At 45.5% G+C, this 18,044-nt stretch overlaps 3 protein-coding genes across 3 annotated transcripts; all 3 read left to right on the top strand.

Annotated features, from left to right (window-relative positions):
* Positions 1-409: 409 nt before the first annotated feature.
* On the top strand, positions 410-2,262 carry prss56 (serine protease 56). Its single transcript, XM_031560198.1, has 4 exons — positions 410-902; positions 1,049-1,111; positions 1,244-1,350; positions 1,959-2,262. Exons 1-4 carry the CDS (start codon positions 452-454, stop codon positions 2,130-2,132), a joined length of 795 nt encoding a protein of 264 aa, XP_031416058.1. The 5' UTR covers positions 410-451; the 3' UTR covers positions 2,133-2,262.
* Positions 2,263-5,122: 2,860 nt separating this feature from the next.
* chrng (cholinergic receptor, nicotinic, gamma) lies at positions 5,123-13,003 on the top strand. Its single transcript, XM_012835167.3, has 12 exons — positions 5,123-5,189; positions 5,959-6,098; positions 6,599-6,643; positions 7,576-7,697; positions 8,062-8,217; positions 8,344-8,441; positions 9,013-9,213; positions 9,493-9,607; positions 9,901-10,015; positions 10,681-10,915; positions 11,360-11,493; positions 11,746-13,003. The coding sequence occupies exons 1-12, from the start codon at positions 5,123-5,125 to the stop codon at positions 11,911-11,913; spliced, it is 1,596 nt and encodes a 531-aa protein (XP_012690621.2). The 3' UTR covers positions 11,914-13,003.
* Positions 13,004-13,154: 151 nt separating this feature from the next.
* On the top strand, positions 13,155-17,702 carry LOC105906932 (phospholipid scramblase family member 5). The gene is made up of 6 exons (XM_031559773.1): positions 13,155-13,242; positions 14,239-14,652; positions 14,851-14,925; positions 15,359-15,551; positions 16,760-16,871; positions 17,192-17,702. The coding sequence occupies exons 2-6, from the start codon at positions 14,286-14,288 to the stop codon at positions 17,456-17,458; spliced, it is 1,014 nt and encodes a 337-aa protein (XP_031415633.1). The 5' UTR covers positions 13,155-13,242; positions 14,239-14,285; the 3' UTR covers positions 17,459-17,702.
* Positions 17,703-18,044: the final 342 nt, after the last annotated feature.

Genomic DNA, 18,044 nt, shown 5'->3' with positions numbered 1-18,044 from the left:
TTTTTTCTCAAAAGAACAGGTAGTGGGCACGGTTTCCCCCGGTGACCCTGGACTTCACGCCCCTCCGCTCTTTGAGGCAGTAGGCCCCCTAGTGGAGGACTGGGCTAACTACCTCAGTAAAATCGCTGAGGATCTGGAGCCAAGGCCAGAGGCTCAGGCAGCCAGGAGACTGCAGAGGGAAGAGGGTCTCTTCTCACAGGTGAGGCCTGTTAGAGAGGCATCCATTAATGTTAGTCAAGTTCTCCACACAGGAAAACTGAATTTAGTAGAGTGTAAGGATCACACTCTGGGGGGAGGAGTGTGATATGATGAAATTAATATCTAAAACATTTCTGATCAAGCACCATATCCTTTAGTACCTTAAATGGCACTTGGGTTACATTCGTTTCTCCTGTGATCCGTTCAGGCAGAAGAACCTGCTCTTCACCGATTGGACGGGGAGTATCGTGCCATGATCTCACTCCTCCGCTCCAAACTGGACTCCCGCGTCATTCCCACCATCCCCAAACTCGACAGGCGCTACTTTGAGGATGACACTGGAAGAAACACGTCACCAATGTCTCAAGAGACTCCCACAACCTCCACACCTACAGCTAAGCCGCCCCTTCCAACACCATCCATTTCAGGAATTATGGACCAGCTAGCAGGGGGCCTGCCATCAATCCCATCCCCAACATTCCTGCTGGAGGTTTCCCCATCAGTGGACTCCTCTGTGCCCAGAGAGTCTGAGTCTGGCAGCCCAGAAGGGGAGCTTCTGTTTGCCCAGCTGACCGGCTCACCACTGCCCCCTATTGGCCTTCTGCATTCACAACCCAGACCAGGAGAGGAAGGATGGAGCTCAGACCTGACAAAGAGCACCTCCACCCAGCTGCCCAGAGGCGCTCCTGCCTACTCAACAACAGGTATGCAGGCTTTAGGAAACTTTGTGTGGTGAAGCACATCTAAAAATGAATGAAACAGGATAGAGCTGAAAGCATATTAACATATTAAAACTATAATTGTGAAAAGAATGTCATTTGAAATACTGATAGTAGCCAAATCTTTACAGAGACAAACCGCCGAAGAAGAAGAGGTCTGTACAAGAGACAAACACCAGGGATAAATGACAAAGGTATCTATTGAGTTTTTTCTTTGTTTTACAAACAACAGTGATGGTAACCTTAACTTGTCCTTGATACCTGGTTGTATCCAGGTGACAGACTTTAACTGATGATGATGGGGTATCTCTTGTGTGTGTTGGCAGCATGCCCCGGGGTAGCTGAAACAGTGCAGCACGTCACGGTAACCAAGGAGACGTATGGCTGGGTGCTGGGCATCCCCTCCAAGAATCTCAACATGAATTTCCAGGAGGTGAGGACTGCGTCACACGGCACATCTATATATTTAGATGAGTTAGGTCCCTGTCACAGAGAGAGAGCCGCAAACACTACAGTTAACAGACAGTTGCCATAGTTTACAGTCTGTACCACACAGGCTCAGAGGCCACACTAGAAAGTGGAGTGGAACACATAGTGCACTAGGACCTAGGGTCTTCCTGTGCTCTTGGTGTTTGTCACTGTGCATGTATGTGTGTTTGAATAACAAACTGCTCGGCTACATATTCTGTGCGTGGCTTGACCTGGTTAGTTTAATTGCCAGTTATGGGTGCTCTGACAGCTTTATGGTGTGCATGAATGAGTGTGTGTGTGTGTGTGTGTGTGTGTGTGTGTGTGTGTGTGTGTGTGTGTGTGTGTGTGTGTGTGTGTGTGTGTGTGTGTGTGTGTGTGTGTGTGTGTGTGTGTGTGTGTGTGATAGAGAGAGTGTGTGTGTGAGAGTATGTGTTTGTATGTGTGCGTGTGTATGTGTGAGTGTGAGAGAGAGTGTTTGTGAAAGTGACTGTGTGTGAGTGTGTGTAAGTGTGTGATTGTGAGTGTGTGTTGCAGCAGTATTCTAAGCACAATCTCTGTGGGGTATTTCAGGTGCTGGTTGACCTCACGTCCAAGAATGAGAAGGGGCTGTACGAGGCTCGGATCAGGGCCACTGTGGGTGGACGACCTTTGACCTTTTACAGCCTGGTGGGGCTGGAGAACGAGTCATTCTACCGCAGCATGCCACGGATCATCGCACTGGCCCTTGATGCTCTCAAAACGTAGAAACAAACAAATGAGATTACTATGACAGTTGAGAGATTTTCTCTCTGAACTTTTGGGATTCAATGTGTGTGTGTGTGTGTGTGTTTGTGTGTTTGTGTTTGTGTGTGCTGGGAGTGCTTGATGAAGGTGCTTGATGTGCTCTCAACATTCTCATTCAGCACATGCTGAGACTTGTTCTCTTGATTTGACACACACACACACACACACCCTCATGGATGGAGCCATTTTCCTCTGTAGGGATGCAACTCTCAACCAGCTTTTCCGCCCTGCACAGCGAGACAGCACGGTCTGAGACACTCATTGTTGCGCTGCATAATCTGAAGGATGAGTGGCCTTTTTAAGACGGTTTGAGAGAAAAAGTTTTGTTCTCCTCATCCCCCCCTGGTTTGAGGCTAAAGCTCCGTTTGCTTCGCAGTGCCTCAGTAGCTTTTTTATAGCAACCTGGATAGCAACTGGGCCAGAGCAAAGCCAAAGTGGGCCAGAATCAGCTGTTGCCATGGACACATTGTTGCTCGTTCTGACATGACTCACTGCAGAGGCCAGTAGGTGGGGTCTCAGGCCTCTTATCTGCCCAGCGAGCGCCTGTGACCCGTGTCTGAACCAGATCTGGGCCAGATCGGGGTGAGCTGCTGCAGGAGTTCCCCAGCTGCCTGAGAATCACTGTCACTCATTTGCTGGTTTGTATCGCAATGGAGACATTTCAAACAGAACTTCTGTTGAAGAGGAGCCTTCTACTCTCCTTCTACAGTCATGAACTGTCTCTTCCTGTTTGGCCGTTTGGTTTAGAGGGGGAGTGTGTTGAATGTATCAGGACACTGTGTCAGACCTGAGGTGGGGTCCACTAGGGTGCAGCCCACGGGAACACCACTTGCCTTGACTCGACTAAATTATTCATAATGCCATGTTTTTGCAAAGGTTGAACTTCTTGTGAAGCACGCACACTATACATTTGTTGAGAATTGTCAAATATATTTATTTGTATAGAGATAAATGCTTTGTATTTTTGTAAAAATGGAACTTAATAAAATGTCATTATTCTATTTATCAATCTGGATCTACCTAATCTTTTTGCATAGACGTCTGAGGTGATTTTTTTCTCGTGATTATTTCTAAGTCTGTCTGCTGGTCTGAAAGAGGCCCCATGGTGATGATTTCTAATCTTGGAGCCGCTTCACCTCCTGTCATCACAACAGCTGTTGTCTGCGATGGAGGAGCTTCAGCCCTTCTCCTCTCCTCTCCTCTCCTCTCCTCCCCTTTCTTTCCGGTCACTCAACACACCACTGGGTCACTGGGCGCACCTGGCACACAACGCTGTCTTTTTCACCAGCAAATAAACCCATTTCTGGAAAGAGAGAAAGGAACAAACCATTGTAATCTATACTAAAGGTGTAATGTGCCTTCCTGTGTGAGGAAAGAATGTGTGATATGAATGTGAATCTTGTCTGAGTACATGAATACTGTAGGAGTATGGGGCCTAGATAAATAGGAATATCACAAGGTGAGTAATTCAGTACTCATACACATCCATTGCATTTCCATTATTGATCTGATTCACATATTCAAACTTACATGTGGACACTCACGCGCATATCTCACAAGTTACACTGTAAGCTTGCACAGCTTCACAGCCAGACAAAGTGATTCATGTTAATGTAAAAGTAGACGTGGCAAATTATCACATTTTCTGCCTGTACTTAGCGCATAGCATGTGCATTCCTCCGTCTCCCCGCCCTCCTGTTCCGTCTCCTCCTGCTTTCCCGGGTAGAGGGTGCCCCAGGCCTGCGGGCCGTTATAGATAGAACGAGAGCCAGACGAATGGGAGACAGCTGCTCAAGGGCCTTCTCTCCACAGACAAACCCCCAGGCACCATCTGCAGGGGCCCAGGGCCAGTCACATACTGTGTCATGTCATGTAACCTAAACCCCTCGGTGGAAGACCACTCAGAGGGGGGTGGGGGCGGGAAGTGGGTACAGGAATACAAGCCAATGTCCTTTATGAGGATGCTGCTGCTGCTGGGTCCTTTGCCCCTCTCATGCCACTTGAGCCCCCCCCCCACACACACACACAACTCCACCCCACCACTTCTAGTCCAGTCATGTTTGTGTATGTGTGTGCCTGGTTTGTTGGTGTGTGTTGTGACAGCTGACAATGCTGAGGCACAGGTTTGAGAATGGCCTTCCCCCCAAAATAACCCACTGCTACGGAGCACAAACTAAAAGACAAAAGCCACCTCTTTCCCGAAACAGTGACTGCATGCCATTCCACACACACACACACACACACACACACACACACACACACACACACACACACACACACACACACACACACACACACACACACACACACACACACACACACACACACTCATCCCTTCTTCCCGCTTATCACTGAGGTTACTGCTGTCACTTCTAAATGTTCTCTTTCCCTGTCTCCCCTCCTCTCTCTCTCTTTTAGACACACACACACACACACACACACACACACACACACACACACACACACACACACACACACACACACACACTCATCCCTTCTTCCCGCTTATCACTGAGGTTACTGCTGTCACTTCTAAATGTTCTCTTTCCCTGTCTCCCCTCCTCTCTCTCTCTTTTAGACACACACACACACACACACACACACACACACACACACACACACACACACACACACACACACACACACACACACACACACACACACACACACACACACTCATCCCTTCTTCCCGCTTATCACTGCAGTTACTGCTGTCACTTCTAAATGTTCTCTTTCCCTGTCCCCCCTCCTCTCTCTCTCTTTTAGACACACACACACACACACACACACACACACACACACACACACACACACACACACACACACACACAAATCACCGACAAGCCGCCCCGCCTCTTTGCTCCTCTGACAGGTGCTCATGTAAGACATAGCAGAGTGGGATTCAGGGGGTCAGACAAAGCATTAGTCTTCATTTGTTGGTTCTCCCAGAAATGTGCTCTCCCTGGTCTCCCCCCTCATCCCTGGCTTTCTGGGCCTTCATCCTTCACTTCCACACTGGTAAGTTGCATTATTTAATGCCATTTATCATTCACTGCATAGGAGACTGATGTGCATACTGTACAAAGTGCATGACTGTACACTTAGAAAACTATAGAGTGGAGGTTATTCTCATTGCTTATGGCATGAGCCTGAGGTCCACGTTTACTGTGTGCCACAGTAACTCTTTTGTTATCTACAGACAGCATTTAAAGGTGTGGGATTTTTATCAGTGCAGACTATACCTTCAGAGAGCAATAGATTCAAGTTATTTTCATCATTATCAGTATGAGCCTTGACAATGTTTAGGTCGTCCTGTTTAGTTATGTTCTCTTATGACAACTCAGAATTATGGACGCCACCAAATCCATGTTACGTGTTTCTATGCCATCATAGCATCACACATGTTGAAAGCTGTCTTGAAAATGACTGATGATGGTCTCATGACACTGCTGTATCGCTGGCAGTCTTACTTATGACAGGAAACGCTATTTGTAATGACGTGTTTATGACGGTCTTATGTCAGTTTTTGACAGAGGGTTCAACTACAGTCTTACTAGATTTTGTAAATAACATGTAGCCTCAGGCTGTATTTCAGGCTCACCTACATGTGGAGAGATACTTTGTGTAGTGTTTATGCAGTGGCAGTGTCTGTGTAATGTGTGTCTGAGTAATGTGTGTGTGTGTGTGTGTGTGTGTGTGTGTGTGTGTGTGTGTGTGTGTGTGTGTGTGTGTGTGTGTGTGTGTGTGTGTGTGTGTGTGTGTGTGTTTACGTCCTGTGTAACATTAGAAGCATTTAGTGCCAATCTGGAGGGGGCTCTGTACAGGGACCTGATGAAGGGCTACAGCAGGAACATCAGACCTGCAGAGAAACACAGTGACATCACGGAGGTCAAACTCAAGATGACTCTCACCAATCTCATCTCTTTGGTACAGAGAGTCAGAATATGTTTGTGCTTATGTCTGCGTGTGCGTGTATGCGTGTGTAGGCATGTGCGTGTGTGTGTTTGTGTGTGTGTGCGTGTATGCGTGTGTAGGCATGTGCGTGTGTGTATGTATGTGTGTGTGTGCATGTGTGTGTGTGTGTGTGTGTGTATGTGCGTGTATGCATGTGTAGGCATCTGCATGTGTGTGTGTGTAGGCATGTGCGTGTGTGTGTGTGTGTGTGTGTGTCTGTGTGTGTGCGCGTGTATGCGTGTGTAGGCATGTGTGTGTGTGTGTGTGTGTGTGTGTGTGTGTGTGTGTGTGTGTGTGTGTGTATACGTGTGTAGGCATGTGCATATGTGTGTGTGTGTGTGTGTGTGTGTGTGTGTGTGTGTGTGTGTGTGTGTGTGTATATGTGTGTAGGTGGGTTTGATGAATGTGTTGAGAAAATTGACTGTACAAGTTAAATTCCATCACATATAAGATTATTACCTATTTGTCTACAGAATGAAAAAGAGGAAGCACTCACCACAAGTGTCTGGATTGAGATGGTAAATATAAGTAAATATAATTGCAAATGCTGGCTGTGATTACACTAGAACAGTCGTTCTCAAAGTGTGGTCCGCAAGTGCCCCGTAGTGGTCCGCGACGGCCACAAGTAAATTATTGCGACATTTCTAACATACAACTCAGAACGAAGAGAACACAGTCAGTAGAAGCCTAATCTATTAAAGTGTAGCCTTAACTATTAAGAAGGTAATGGATCGGTGGCTTAAGACAGGGACAATGAAAAGAAAATTAAATGAGAATGCCTCTGACACAGACAAGGAGAAGGGTCACTCCCGCCGCAGAGCTGCATTCAAACAGCATTTTTTTCTCCCGCTGCGGAGACAGCAAGATGATAACTTTATCCTGTGTTGTGTGACGTTGGATTATGACAACTCATAATTATGAAAAGTTGACTACTAGGATGGCTATATTAATGCCAGTCGGCTAGCCTACGGTTAGTAGTGATTTACTACAGTCGCGTGGTCGGTATGCGCATCGTTGTGTTTATTGGTGTTTAGTGATACATTGGCGTGCCTGAGTGTGTGATGGGAGTATGAGGCTGTAAGCGAACTATAGTTTGTAACTTAACCAAATCACGCATGGAGCAGGGTTCCAGATGCTTTGCCTAGCGCATTGTCATATCTATAACTAGCCTACCGATAAAAAAGTGCTCACCCGCGAAAATCACGTGCCGCTAACAATTGTCTGGCGCCAGGTCTGGGTAGGAGGCATGTATAGGCATGTTGTTCCGGGGATATAGTATTTAGTTAGATGGTCCGCGAGTTTTTTTTTATTGGCTAAGTGGTCCATGGTCTGAAAAAGTTTGAGAAACACTGCACTAGAACTACACAGCAACTTTTTAATGACCACTGAGCAAGTGTTAGATTGAGTTGTTGACTCGGCTTCACTGAGAGTGTTTTTCTCTCTCGGTCAGCAATGGTGTGACTACCGTTTGAGATGGGATGACAAGCCCCAGTATGAAGCATATAAGAACATCACACGCATGCGCATCCCCTCCAAACACGTCTGGCTCCCTGACATCGGCCTGGAGAACAAGTGAGTGTTCTGTTGTCATGGTGATACAGTATTTCATGTGCTGTGTGTCAAAGGCTAGGATAAATGCCCCAAATTAGGTAGGCAAGGTAAAAACCTATTATGATCCGTATCCCACAATAGGTAATTGTAAGAAACAACTGTAGGTTTTTTTATTCATGTATGGTTTTATGTTTCATTATGTTTTTTATTCCATATCCAGCTTCTATACAACCTCAACTACGCCTACCATAAAACTACAATAATATCCTTCTAATGTAACCATTCTATAACCTACTACACCTACTATATATGGGGAAAAGCTTTCTGTCTCACTTCTAATGCCCTGCCCTGGAGTGTAATGCACACATTTCTGTGGGTTCTGCAGTGTTGATGGCCAGTTTGAGGTGGCACTGTATGTAAATGCCCTGATCGACCCGGATGGCTGTGTCACCTGGATCCCTCCTGCCATCTACAGAAGTTCCTGCCCAATCCTGGTCGACTACTTCCCTTTTGACTGGCAGAATTGTACCATGATGTTCAGGTATAAACACCTGTCATTACCTGCCATTCCTAAATCTGTCCAATAATGAAGACACACGCAATTCTATTTGGTAGTGCGTAGTATTGTCTTCAAGACTTTACCATGATGACCTTATCCTCCTCTCAGGTCCCAGACATACAGTGCAAATGAGATCCATCTGATTCTCATGCCTGAAGACAACATCACAATGGAGTGGGTCGAAATAGACCCTCAGGCATTCACAGGTGACTCATCCTCTCCTCTCCCGCACATCTAATACATGGGCCTCTATGAAGTAAAGGGCTGAATTAAATGTTCTGCTCTAGTGACTCTCAATACTGCTACCCCCTAACCCCCACCACACCCTACCCAGATGTTTGCCATCTTTCCATGCTCTGCATACCTGACTGGGTTTGTAAGTGGCACTCTTTTTTAACTCAACATGGCTGATTTAGCTCATCAAGAGCATGTTAAGTCCACTAACTTTAGTCAGGTGTGCTTGGAGCAGGCGTATACGGCATAGATGGCATGACATGCAGGACAGGAAGGGCTCCAGGTGTTGGATTGAGAACCCTTTGTTCTGCACAATCTGTTCACATGCCATGCTGAACACTGACCCCGTTTAAATCTGACCTGATTTCACTCCATCAGTGAAATTATAATGCTCTTGATTAGCTAAATCAGAGGCAGTCAGCTAATCAAGAGCATTATAATTTAACTGATGGAGTGATTTCACAACAGGTTGTGCTTGGGCCAGGGAGAGATAGAATCTATGCTGAACAATGAATGTGAATTCCCTTGAATGTGTGTGGCTAGAGAACGGCGAGTGGGTGATTAAACACAGACCGGCAAAGAGGATCATCAACGAGCGCACCAGTCGAGATGAGCTGGACTATCAGGAGCTGGTCTTCTTCCTGGTCATCCAGAGGAAGCCTCTCTTCTACGTCATCAACATCATAGTGCCCTGTGTGCTCTTCTCCTCCCTGGCCCTGCTTGTCTACTTCCTGCCGGCCAAAGGTACAAAGGAGAGGAGTGTTAGTTCTCCTTTTTTAACGTTCAGTCACAAGTGGTCACTTTAAAGTCTATCCAAGTCAAAATTCAGCACAATATCCCAGTTGTGGAGTTATGGACGTGCTTAACAGTGTTACTGTAACTGGAAAATGTGCCACGGTAATTTGTTCTTGGTTGTGTTGGTGATTGATGTGCTGTGTTGATGTTTCAAGCTCTGATGATTTGATAATTCATAAGAGTTCATAGTTCATGCGTTTGCCTTTTTGGTTTCTGTGTGTTGTTTAGCTGGAGGCCAGAAGTGTACCATGTCCATCGCCATCCTCCTGGCACAGACTGTCTTCCTCATCCTCATCGCCAAGAAAGTTCCGGAAACATCCAAAGCAGTGCCTCTCATCGGAAAGTGAGACAACCCAAAGATTTGAGTGTGATTGTCAAACACAATCTACCATGAAACCGATTATAGATCATGGAGTTTTGGTACAAAGGGACTCATTCATTTCACTTTGCAAAGTATGTTAGAAAAACAACATTTTATTGTTTGCTAAAATTGTTATAGTAGCACTGAAGTGTGTGCACCTTTGTGCCTATTCACAGTTATATGTTCGGACTCTGCATACTCTGCAACAGGTAATGGACATCTACCGTTTTCATAACAGTACTGATAAGATCAGCTTGTGGCTCCTGTTCCCTCAGGTACCTGATGTTTGTGATGGTGGTCGCTACTATCACGGTGATGAACTCTGTGGTTGTGCTGAATGTTTCCCTGAGGACCCCCAACACACACAACATGAGCAATAGAGTCAGACAGGTATATTGACAGCTGTTGCTATCATGTAGTCAGTGTGAAACTTATTTCATTATACTTTGTTTTATGTTGTTCTTAATAGTCTGAATATGTTTTGTAAGTCACTTTGGATAAAAGCATCCGCCAAATACATCTCTGCCAACTATATCTATAACTATAACAAACAATTAGATTCCTTAGCTGCTTTTGCCTCACTAATCTTGATGTATACTGATGGCTGATGTAAATTCACAAAAATCATACCAGACAGGCTCTTCTTTATTAAAAATATTCTGACTGTAAGCCCAGTAAAAACATCAGTGCTGAAATATAGCCTGGCAGCTTACCCATTAAATATTGTTATCACATTTCCTCTCTGTCATCACTTAAACCACTCCCTACAGCTGGCTGATTGGCAGTTACAATCCCAGTATACAGGGATCTTTAATACCAGTAAAAACTGTGCTGAAATATAGGCAACCTACCCATGTCCTTGAACCTAAAAAGACAGGTATGACTTAAAAACTTAAAAACAATGACATTCCTGAGCTACTTTTGCAACAACAATTACAACAACAACCTCTATGGAGAGTCCAAAAATCAGGCCTGCCATGTTCTTCTGTACTGAGAATACCCAAACTATCCTCAGCAATAACAAGTTTACCCACGTCCCTGTCTGTGGCCTGCAGGTGCTTCTGAACATCCTGCCTCGGCTGATGATGATGCACATGGCGCCGTTGGCCCCCAAAGATGACAGCGGCGGTTGGAGGGAGAACGGGTCCCCATTTGCCCGGCGACGCCGCAGCTCTGTGGGCCTGATCGCCAAGGCGGAGGAGTACATGCTCCGGACCGCGCGCTCCGAGCTCATGTTCGCCAGGCTGAAGAAGAGAGACGGCCTGATGGCTACAGCACTGCAGAAGATCCGTAAGTGTGTGTGTGTGTGTGTTTGGGGGTGGGGGGGGGTCATACTCTTTGGCACAGAAAGCTTTTTTACAGGTTTTGTTTTATATAGTTTGACTTTTGGGCACTGGGCATTTTGACAAGATCCAGAAAAGCTCCAGCTCACTTAAAAAGCTTTCTCAGAATTCTGTAAATGTGTGTGAGTGAGTGTGTGTGTGTACCTGTGTGTGTTGGAATGATAATCTGAATGAATCATTCAAATCTGATTGCACTTCTGTACAAAACTACCACAAACTTGTGCACTGCATGCCCTGACAGTCGTATACAGCATTGCAAGCCTCATTCCTCAGCTCCTCTTGAGACACAGAATGAAAAGATCCATACCCACATTAACACTGACTTTATCATGGCCTTGTAACGTCCCTGCCGGGGTTAAATATTTGCTGCATTTTGACCTCTGACCACCAGAGAATGGGTTGGAGGAGGGGACGGAAAAGGAGATTGGGGAGAGCTTGGCCAAGGCCTCGGCAGAAGTCCAGCAATGTGTGGCAGCCTGCAAACACATCACAGAGAGCGCTAGGCAACAGAACGACTTCCAGAACGTAAGTCATGGATGCGAAACACACACTCATATAGTGGTAGCCGGTCCTACTAGATAGATCACCTCAAGCAATCACAAAGAGTACATTAGCATGACATAGCATGTCACAGCATAATATAGGATACCATAGCATAGAATGAGTTAGTATATATAATTAAGATTTATGAGATTTATAAGATTTATAATTTTGAGATTTATGATAATATTATCATTTTGGGCGGACTGCAAGGCATCTTCATTTATTTTTTAACAGGAGAATGAGGAGTGGTTTCTGGCAGCTCGAGTGATTGACAGGGTGTGCTTCTTTGCCATGGCGATGCTCTTCATTCTTGGCACAATCTGCATCTTCCTGATGGGTCACTTCAACCTTGCTCCCTCCACCCCTTTTCCCGGAGATCCGAAGAAGTACCTGCCTGAATAAGAACGAAAGTGTAGAAGCTCAAAAGATGAAGCTTTTACTTCCTAACTCACTTAACCCTGTGCTTTGAGAGCTGGGGAAGCAGTGGCATATTTGTTTGGGTGCCGTGGGAAAACACTATGCAGGAGTGTACACAGCAGCACCCTTAGAACTGCCAGAAAGAGGAGGTTTGACCTGCTTGTCACAGCAGTGGCCCATGGAGGGGGTCAGCTTAAACAGATATCGAGCAACAAAGAACAAAGAGGCATTAAGCAGAGAGAAATAAACTATGTGATGTATTCAGTGTATGATACTGTGTGCTATACCTCAGTGACTGGTGTTGCATTCTGTGGACAACATAACACATTTTTATACAGCGTTTTTCAGCATACATTCAAGTAATATTCAGCTCATCTTCATCTTTTTTTCTAAGTACCGGTGGAATTAAGAATTTGTGTTGCAATGATCTTTGTATTTTCTTTTCAATAAAGGCTAAAATGTTGACATAATTAGACTATTGTAAATATTATTTGAGAAATCTGCTTGGGTCATTTTCCATGAATCTTACAGTGCGCTGTACTGTCATAACCTCTGTGTTGAATAAGAGTCCCAATGAAGCACAGCTGTGGAGGATCTTTGAGTTCTACGGGTACATGAAGTATTTCACAGAGCTACTTAGACTCAGCAGCTTCTCATCCAGGAACAGTGTAGGAGAGACCTATGTGCCTGGTGATTTAGATCGCTTTACACTTAGTGGACGTCATACATATGAAAGGAGAGCTTTATGGTACACTAGACCCCTCTTCGGCCAATCACATCTTTTCTGGGAACGCCCTTTTGTGTCCTTAAATTGAACCAACACTTCCAGTAACTAAGATGCTCCCCACCCCCTTTTGATCTCATCTCCGTTGGGGGTAGGAATGAGGTGGAGGGAGGGAGAGATGTGTACCCCGCCACCCCTCAAAAATCCTCTCTCCTTCAAGAAGGCTCTCAATTACATGGGTGAGTGGGACCTTTCTGGAGCAACAATGGGCAGATCCGGCTGGTTGGGATGGAAACGAGACGGATGACACTGAGCCAGTGAGTGTGTGTGTGTGTGTATGTGTGTGTCTGAGGGGGGAGATAACCACTCAGAACCAACCTCCAAACACACCCCCGCACAAGTACACACACACACACACACACACACACACACACTGCCTTTACAAGAGAGTATGTGGGCCCTGCCCACCCTACTCACAAAGGCCCGGGGGACAGCTCAGTAAATCTTCTCTGCTCCCTCACCACAGAGCCACTGAGTTTGCCAGCTCCTGGACATCTCTTAACATTCAAAGCAACAATTTGACTAAAATGGTACGTGCTTAGTGGTAAGTTATAACAACACTTTTACATCTTAAGCCAACGTATTTGAGGGTATATATTTTGAAAGGCAGCTTTGGTATGTGGTCATGATTGTTTTAAAAGCGCGAGTTCAGAGAGGTATAACGATGGTCAAACATGGCAGACGGGTGGCACTGACTGTGTTGGTTGTTCTCAATCTCTGCAACGACTCTGGAAACAGGCTGAAGCTTCAGGGGAGCCATACCGGAAGAAAAACACTGCCATCGATCACCCCGTACAATTAACACATTTACTCTTGCTCAATGGAGCCCAGGCCATTTATTAACACGGACTGTCTGCTTTTATTGTTGCTGCTGTATGAAGCCTGATTCCCAGGTTGATGTGTGTACACTTTCGTGTGATTGGCATCAGTGGCAGCCAACTGGGGAAAATAGACTTGGAATGTTAGAGGTTTGCTTCAGTTGCCAGGGTACCAGGTATCACAACACCCTAGTACTTGATTAGTCAGTATTATTTTGGTAGCCTGTAGCTTGTATTACAGCATTACAGTAAAGATGTATATTTCTCAAATAACTGTGTTGCTCTACTGCACTGGTTCTCAGACCTGCTCCTGAAGCCCCCCTGCTCTAAACATACCTCAAAATGTCAAATCAGTGCAATTATTGGGCTCTTAAAGAGATGTCAGGTGTTCAGCAAATCAAGGGTGCCATTAAAGTCCAGTCAGGTATGTAGGGCAGGGAAAGGTGGGGTGCACACAGTGCAGAAGGAGCCCCAGGAGAAGGATTGAGAACCACTGGTCTACTGCACCTTATCAGGAGGATTGAGAACCACTGTTCTACTGCACCTTATGAGGAGGACATTTTGCTGATTTTTTTTTCCTGTACAGTTTCTAATAATAAATTACACAAGTATTACTATATTACCAGGGTTGCTGTATCAGTCTTCTCTCTGTTTCTCCACTTACTCTCTCTCTCTCTCTCTCTCTCTCTCTCTCTCTCCACCTCACAGTGATGATGCTGTGCCCTCCACCTCCTGCTCTGAATCTGCAGTAGACCATGTCAGCCGTTACCGACCAACCTCAGCCGTACGGCGGGCTGGAGAGAGAGAAGCACATCCGCATGGTGTACCGGGCCTTTCACCGGTGCTGGGGGGCCCGTGCAGGCCTCCAGGGCTCCACTGCCTCCCTCTGCCCAGAGAGGGGAGCTCTCCCCGGGCCCGCAGAGTCCGAGAACCAGGCAGTGATGCTCCACCAGGGAGATCAGGGGCCGAGTGGGGTGGCCGGGCCCACAGAGGGAGTGTCTGGGCTGGAGATGGATGACTTGGAGCGGAGGGATTGCTGGTTGGAGCCAAGCGCAGCAAGGGGTCTCACTGTTCTCAGTACAGTCAGTCAACTGCACATAACAACCAAACCCGAGCTGAGAGGTGAGACATTTGATGAGACAAACCAGGGACACTGTTGAACTGGAGGGACATATATTTTGTTCGGATTTTATGTTACGTTTGAATCGAAGAGACATCACTTGAAAAATATTGATAAACTTGAGAGAGAAATATTGGTTTAATTTTATCTGTCATTGTTGGCCTTTAGTGTCCACTTCTGACAGAGTCAATGTTTGCCAGGTCCACAGTGTGTCCCTCGAAGAATCTACAATATTGCCAATAACAACAAAGATCAAGTCTTTGTGGCGGTTGAAGGTAACCAAGCTGTCTCGTTTTCAGTGGGCATAACAACCATGTTCAGACTTGGGTTTATTCTGGGACACATACACACACATAGTATATAGCATGAAATATACAAAGCTAGTTTACTTTGTCACAATGAAGTATTTATCACTTGAATACAACACAGCATCATCATCAGCAATATGCTGCACCTGTTTTTAGTCTTTTATTGAACACTATACACATTCATTCACATTATTTGACTATTTCCATCAGTTTTTACTATATTGCAATTGATGTCCTTTTCAGTACTTCTCTCAGTAGTAACACTTTTCAATAACCCTCATTCTCTCAATAATTGTTATATTATGATCATGTGTTATCACTACCCCGCAACTTTCTCTCTCTCTCTCTCTGTCTCTCTCCGTCTCTCTCTCTCTCTCTCTCTCTCTCACTGCTCCCCCAGAGAGCTCCTGTGTGTGCCTCCAGTGCTGTGGCCCGGCGCGCTCCTGTTCCCTGCAGGGCTTCGACCGCCAGGCCCAGCAGGTATTCCACTTTGAGAGGCCCCTGCGGGCCGACACGTGCTGCCTTGGCTGCTGCCTGATGGAAATGAGGGCCTATTCAGCCGAGAGACAGCTGATTGGCACAGTGCATCAGAGGTAGGGTGCGGCTCGACCTCCACTGACCCTGGTCAAAAGGGTGGAGACGATGTGTTCCCCTCTACAAGGACACTGTGTGGACATATTAACAGGGAAAGGCCACATACACCATAACCTCTGACAGGCCCCTTCATGTGTGTTTGTGTGTGATTTGTACGTATCTCTACAGGCGCTTGCTAGCATACCTTGTTTGACCATGTGCCTGCGTTGTGCCCCTACAGTGCCTACAGTACAGTATTTGTGTCTGTCTCTTTAGATGGGGACGTTTGAGGTCTTAGGGCCTCAGCTATTCCCCCTCCCCTCCCCTGCCTTCCACTTATTACGTCAGACTGTCCACACCAGTGATTCTCCTTTTAAAACACTCGTTATGGACCAGGCAACACTCCTCTCTTTCTTCTGGTGCCAACTATTTGGCCGGGTCAGATAAGGTCCTCTTTGTGTTCTAATGGTGCTGTGGTGGGTGGCAGACCGTTCCCTCTGAATTAAATCGGCCTGCTGGCTACTGGGGCCGTAATTAAATGCTGGGACGACATGTTTACAGAAACACAAATGCCACCACGAGTGACTGGTTAATTAGATTCTGTTAAGAAGCATGGTGACCTCTCCCATATAGCTTCAGACCTTCAATAGCTTATCTGCTGTCTTTACAACCAATCTATATGATCTTTGCTCTAATGGCTTATTATTGTAAATATGATTACAATATGATAACAAATTGTGATAGTCAGTCTCTGTTTAATATTATTATTAAACAAACTTTTAACACACTTGGCTTAATTCTCAACTACCTGTTAATTCACCATTAACCACTAGCCATAATCTTAAACCTTATCTTTCATTTTTCAACCTGGGCCTTATAGGGAGTGCCTCCCTTCGATGATTGACTATGAGCTTGTCAGCGGCTAAAACAAGTGGTTTACTTTGACGTGCTTGCTCCATAGGATTCCATTGCACAGCCATTTTGTGGTTGCTGGTTTTGGTGTTCTAACTCAATACTAGACCGTTTCCGTTTTTATCTTTAATACTTTGGACCCAAAACGATCTAAAAGTAGGGCCTAGGTTGAAAAATCCCAAAGTTTCCCTTTAAATCCAAATCTGCTCGTATTTACCAATTTCAACATGTAAGTTGATGGTTCAGATAGTTGGTTGATTGTTCACGATTGACCCCTGGAATAAAGTTGGCCTCCCTCTCTGTTGTGTCTTGTCAGGTGGAGCATGTTCACTCCGTACTTTGAGGTGTGTGACTCGGAAGGAAGTCTGGCCTTGAGGATCCAGGGCCCTTGTTGTCCTCTGCGATGTCGCTCCAACCAGGAGTTTCAGGTATGGGGTCCCCTTGGGTCACACACTTATCTCAGAGAGCACACAAATGCTTTGTCAGAGAGCCATGAAACACACTGTAGAAAGCCACACTAGTGTGTTAACAACTATTCTGCACTCAATTTCAATTAAGATGGATAATCAAATCCCTAAAATGAGCTGATTGTTTGATGACTTTCTGTTTTTCATTAGTTGAATTGTACAGAGATGATGACCCTTAGTTCTGCTTGTAACTATTTTTGGGATACAGTTGTCACACTGAAAAATGATTGATGGTTTACTCTTGCAACACTGCCATCCCTACACATGCTGTGTTGCTTCAGGTGGTCTCCACACTTGGTGAGACTATAGGCAGCATATGGAAAAAATGGCCTGGCTTTAATGAAGAATGTAACATCGACCATGAATATTTCGGACTGGATGGTAAGTTTCTTGTTATGTCTATACATATGCTGGCAGCCAGTTTCTCATACGGAGTGCTTCATTTATCCCTGCTACACAATACACTCAATGATCCCTACATTGTGCAGTCAGTATCCTTCTCATGTTTACCACCCCTATGTTCACAGTCCCACAGGAGATGCCTATGAACACCAAAGTGCTCCTGCTAGCTGCCACCTTCCTCCTAGTACGTAAACATTTTTTATGTTTTAATGCCATTGGACATAACTCAACCTGTAGAGTAATGTAGTGACAACACCAAAGTCATATGTTTGATTGGTCATGTGAAGGACAGGGTTAGGCAATGTCAGGCTAACCCAGGATATGCACTATGCAGTTCTGTGCTCAGGGTAAGAAACCCAGCAAAAATCAAGGAACAGCTTTCTTCCTTTCCCAGCAAGTTGCCAGGCTAGTTAGCTGGTGTTTCTCATTGTCATTGCCAACTGTGGTGTTTACAAGACAGTTCTACTGCCTTTTACCAAGTGAGCTTGTTAGTGTTACACGAAGACTCCTCACTGCTGCTTTAATTTCAGCTACAACCAATCTGATGCCCTAAATCTTTAAAATGAAGTTTATGTCATGGGTGGATTGTTCAATGCCTCTCTTTCTTTCTCTCTAGAATTTCATGTTCTTTGAGATGAGCTAAAGGCAATGGAGGTAGTATTAGCATGAGCTACCAAGGATCTGCACCAGGGGATGTGAACCATGATGCTAATGCATAATACTACACCAGCT

This window comes from Clupea harengus, chromosome 22 (assembly GCF_900700415.2).
Source record: "Clupea harengus chromosome 22, Ch_v2.0.2, whole genome shotgun sequence".
In the NCBI taxonomy this organism is placed as follows: domain Eukaryota; kingdom Metazoa; phylum Chordata; class Actinopteri; order Clupeiformes; family Clupeidae; genus Clupea; species Clupea harengus.
This window is presented reverse-complemented; position numbering and strand designations above follow the sequence as displayed.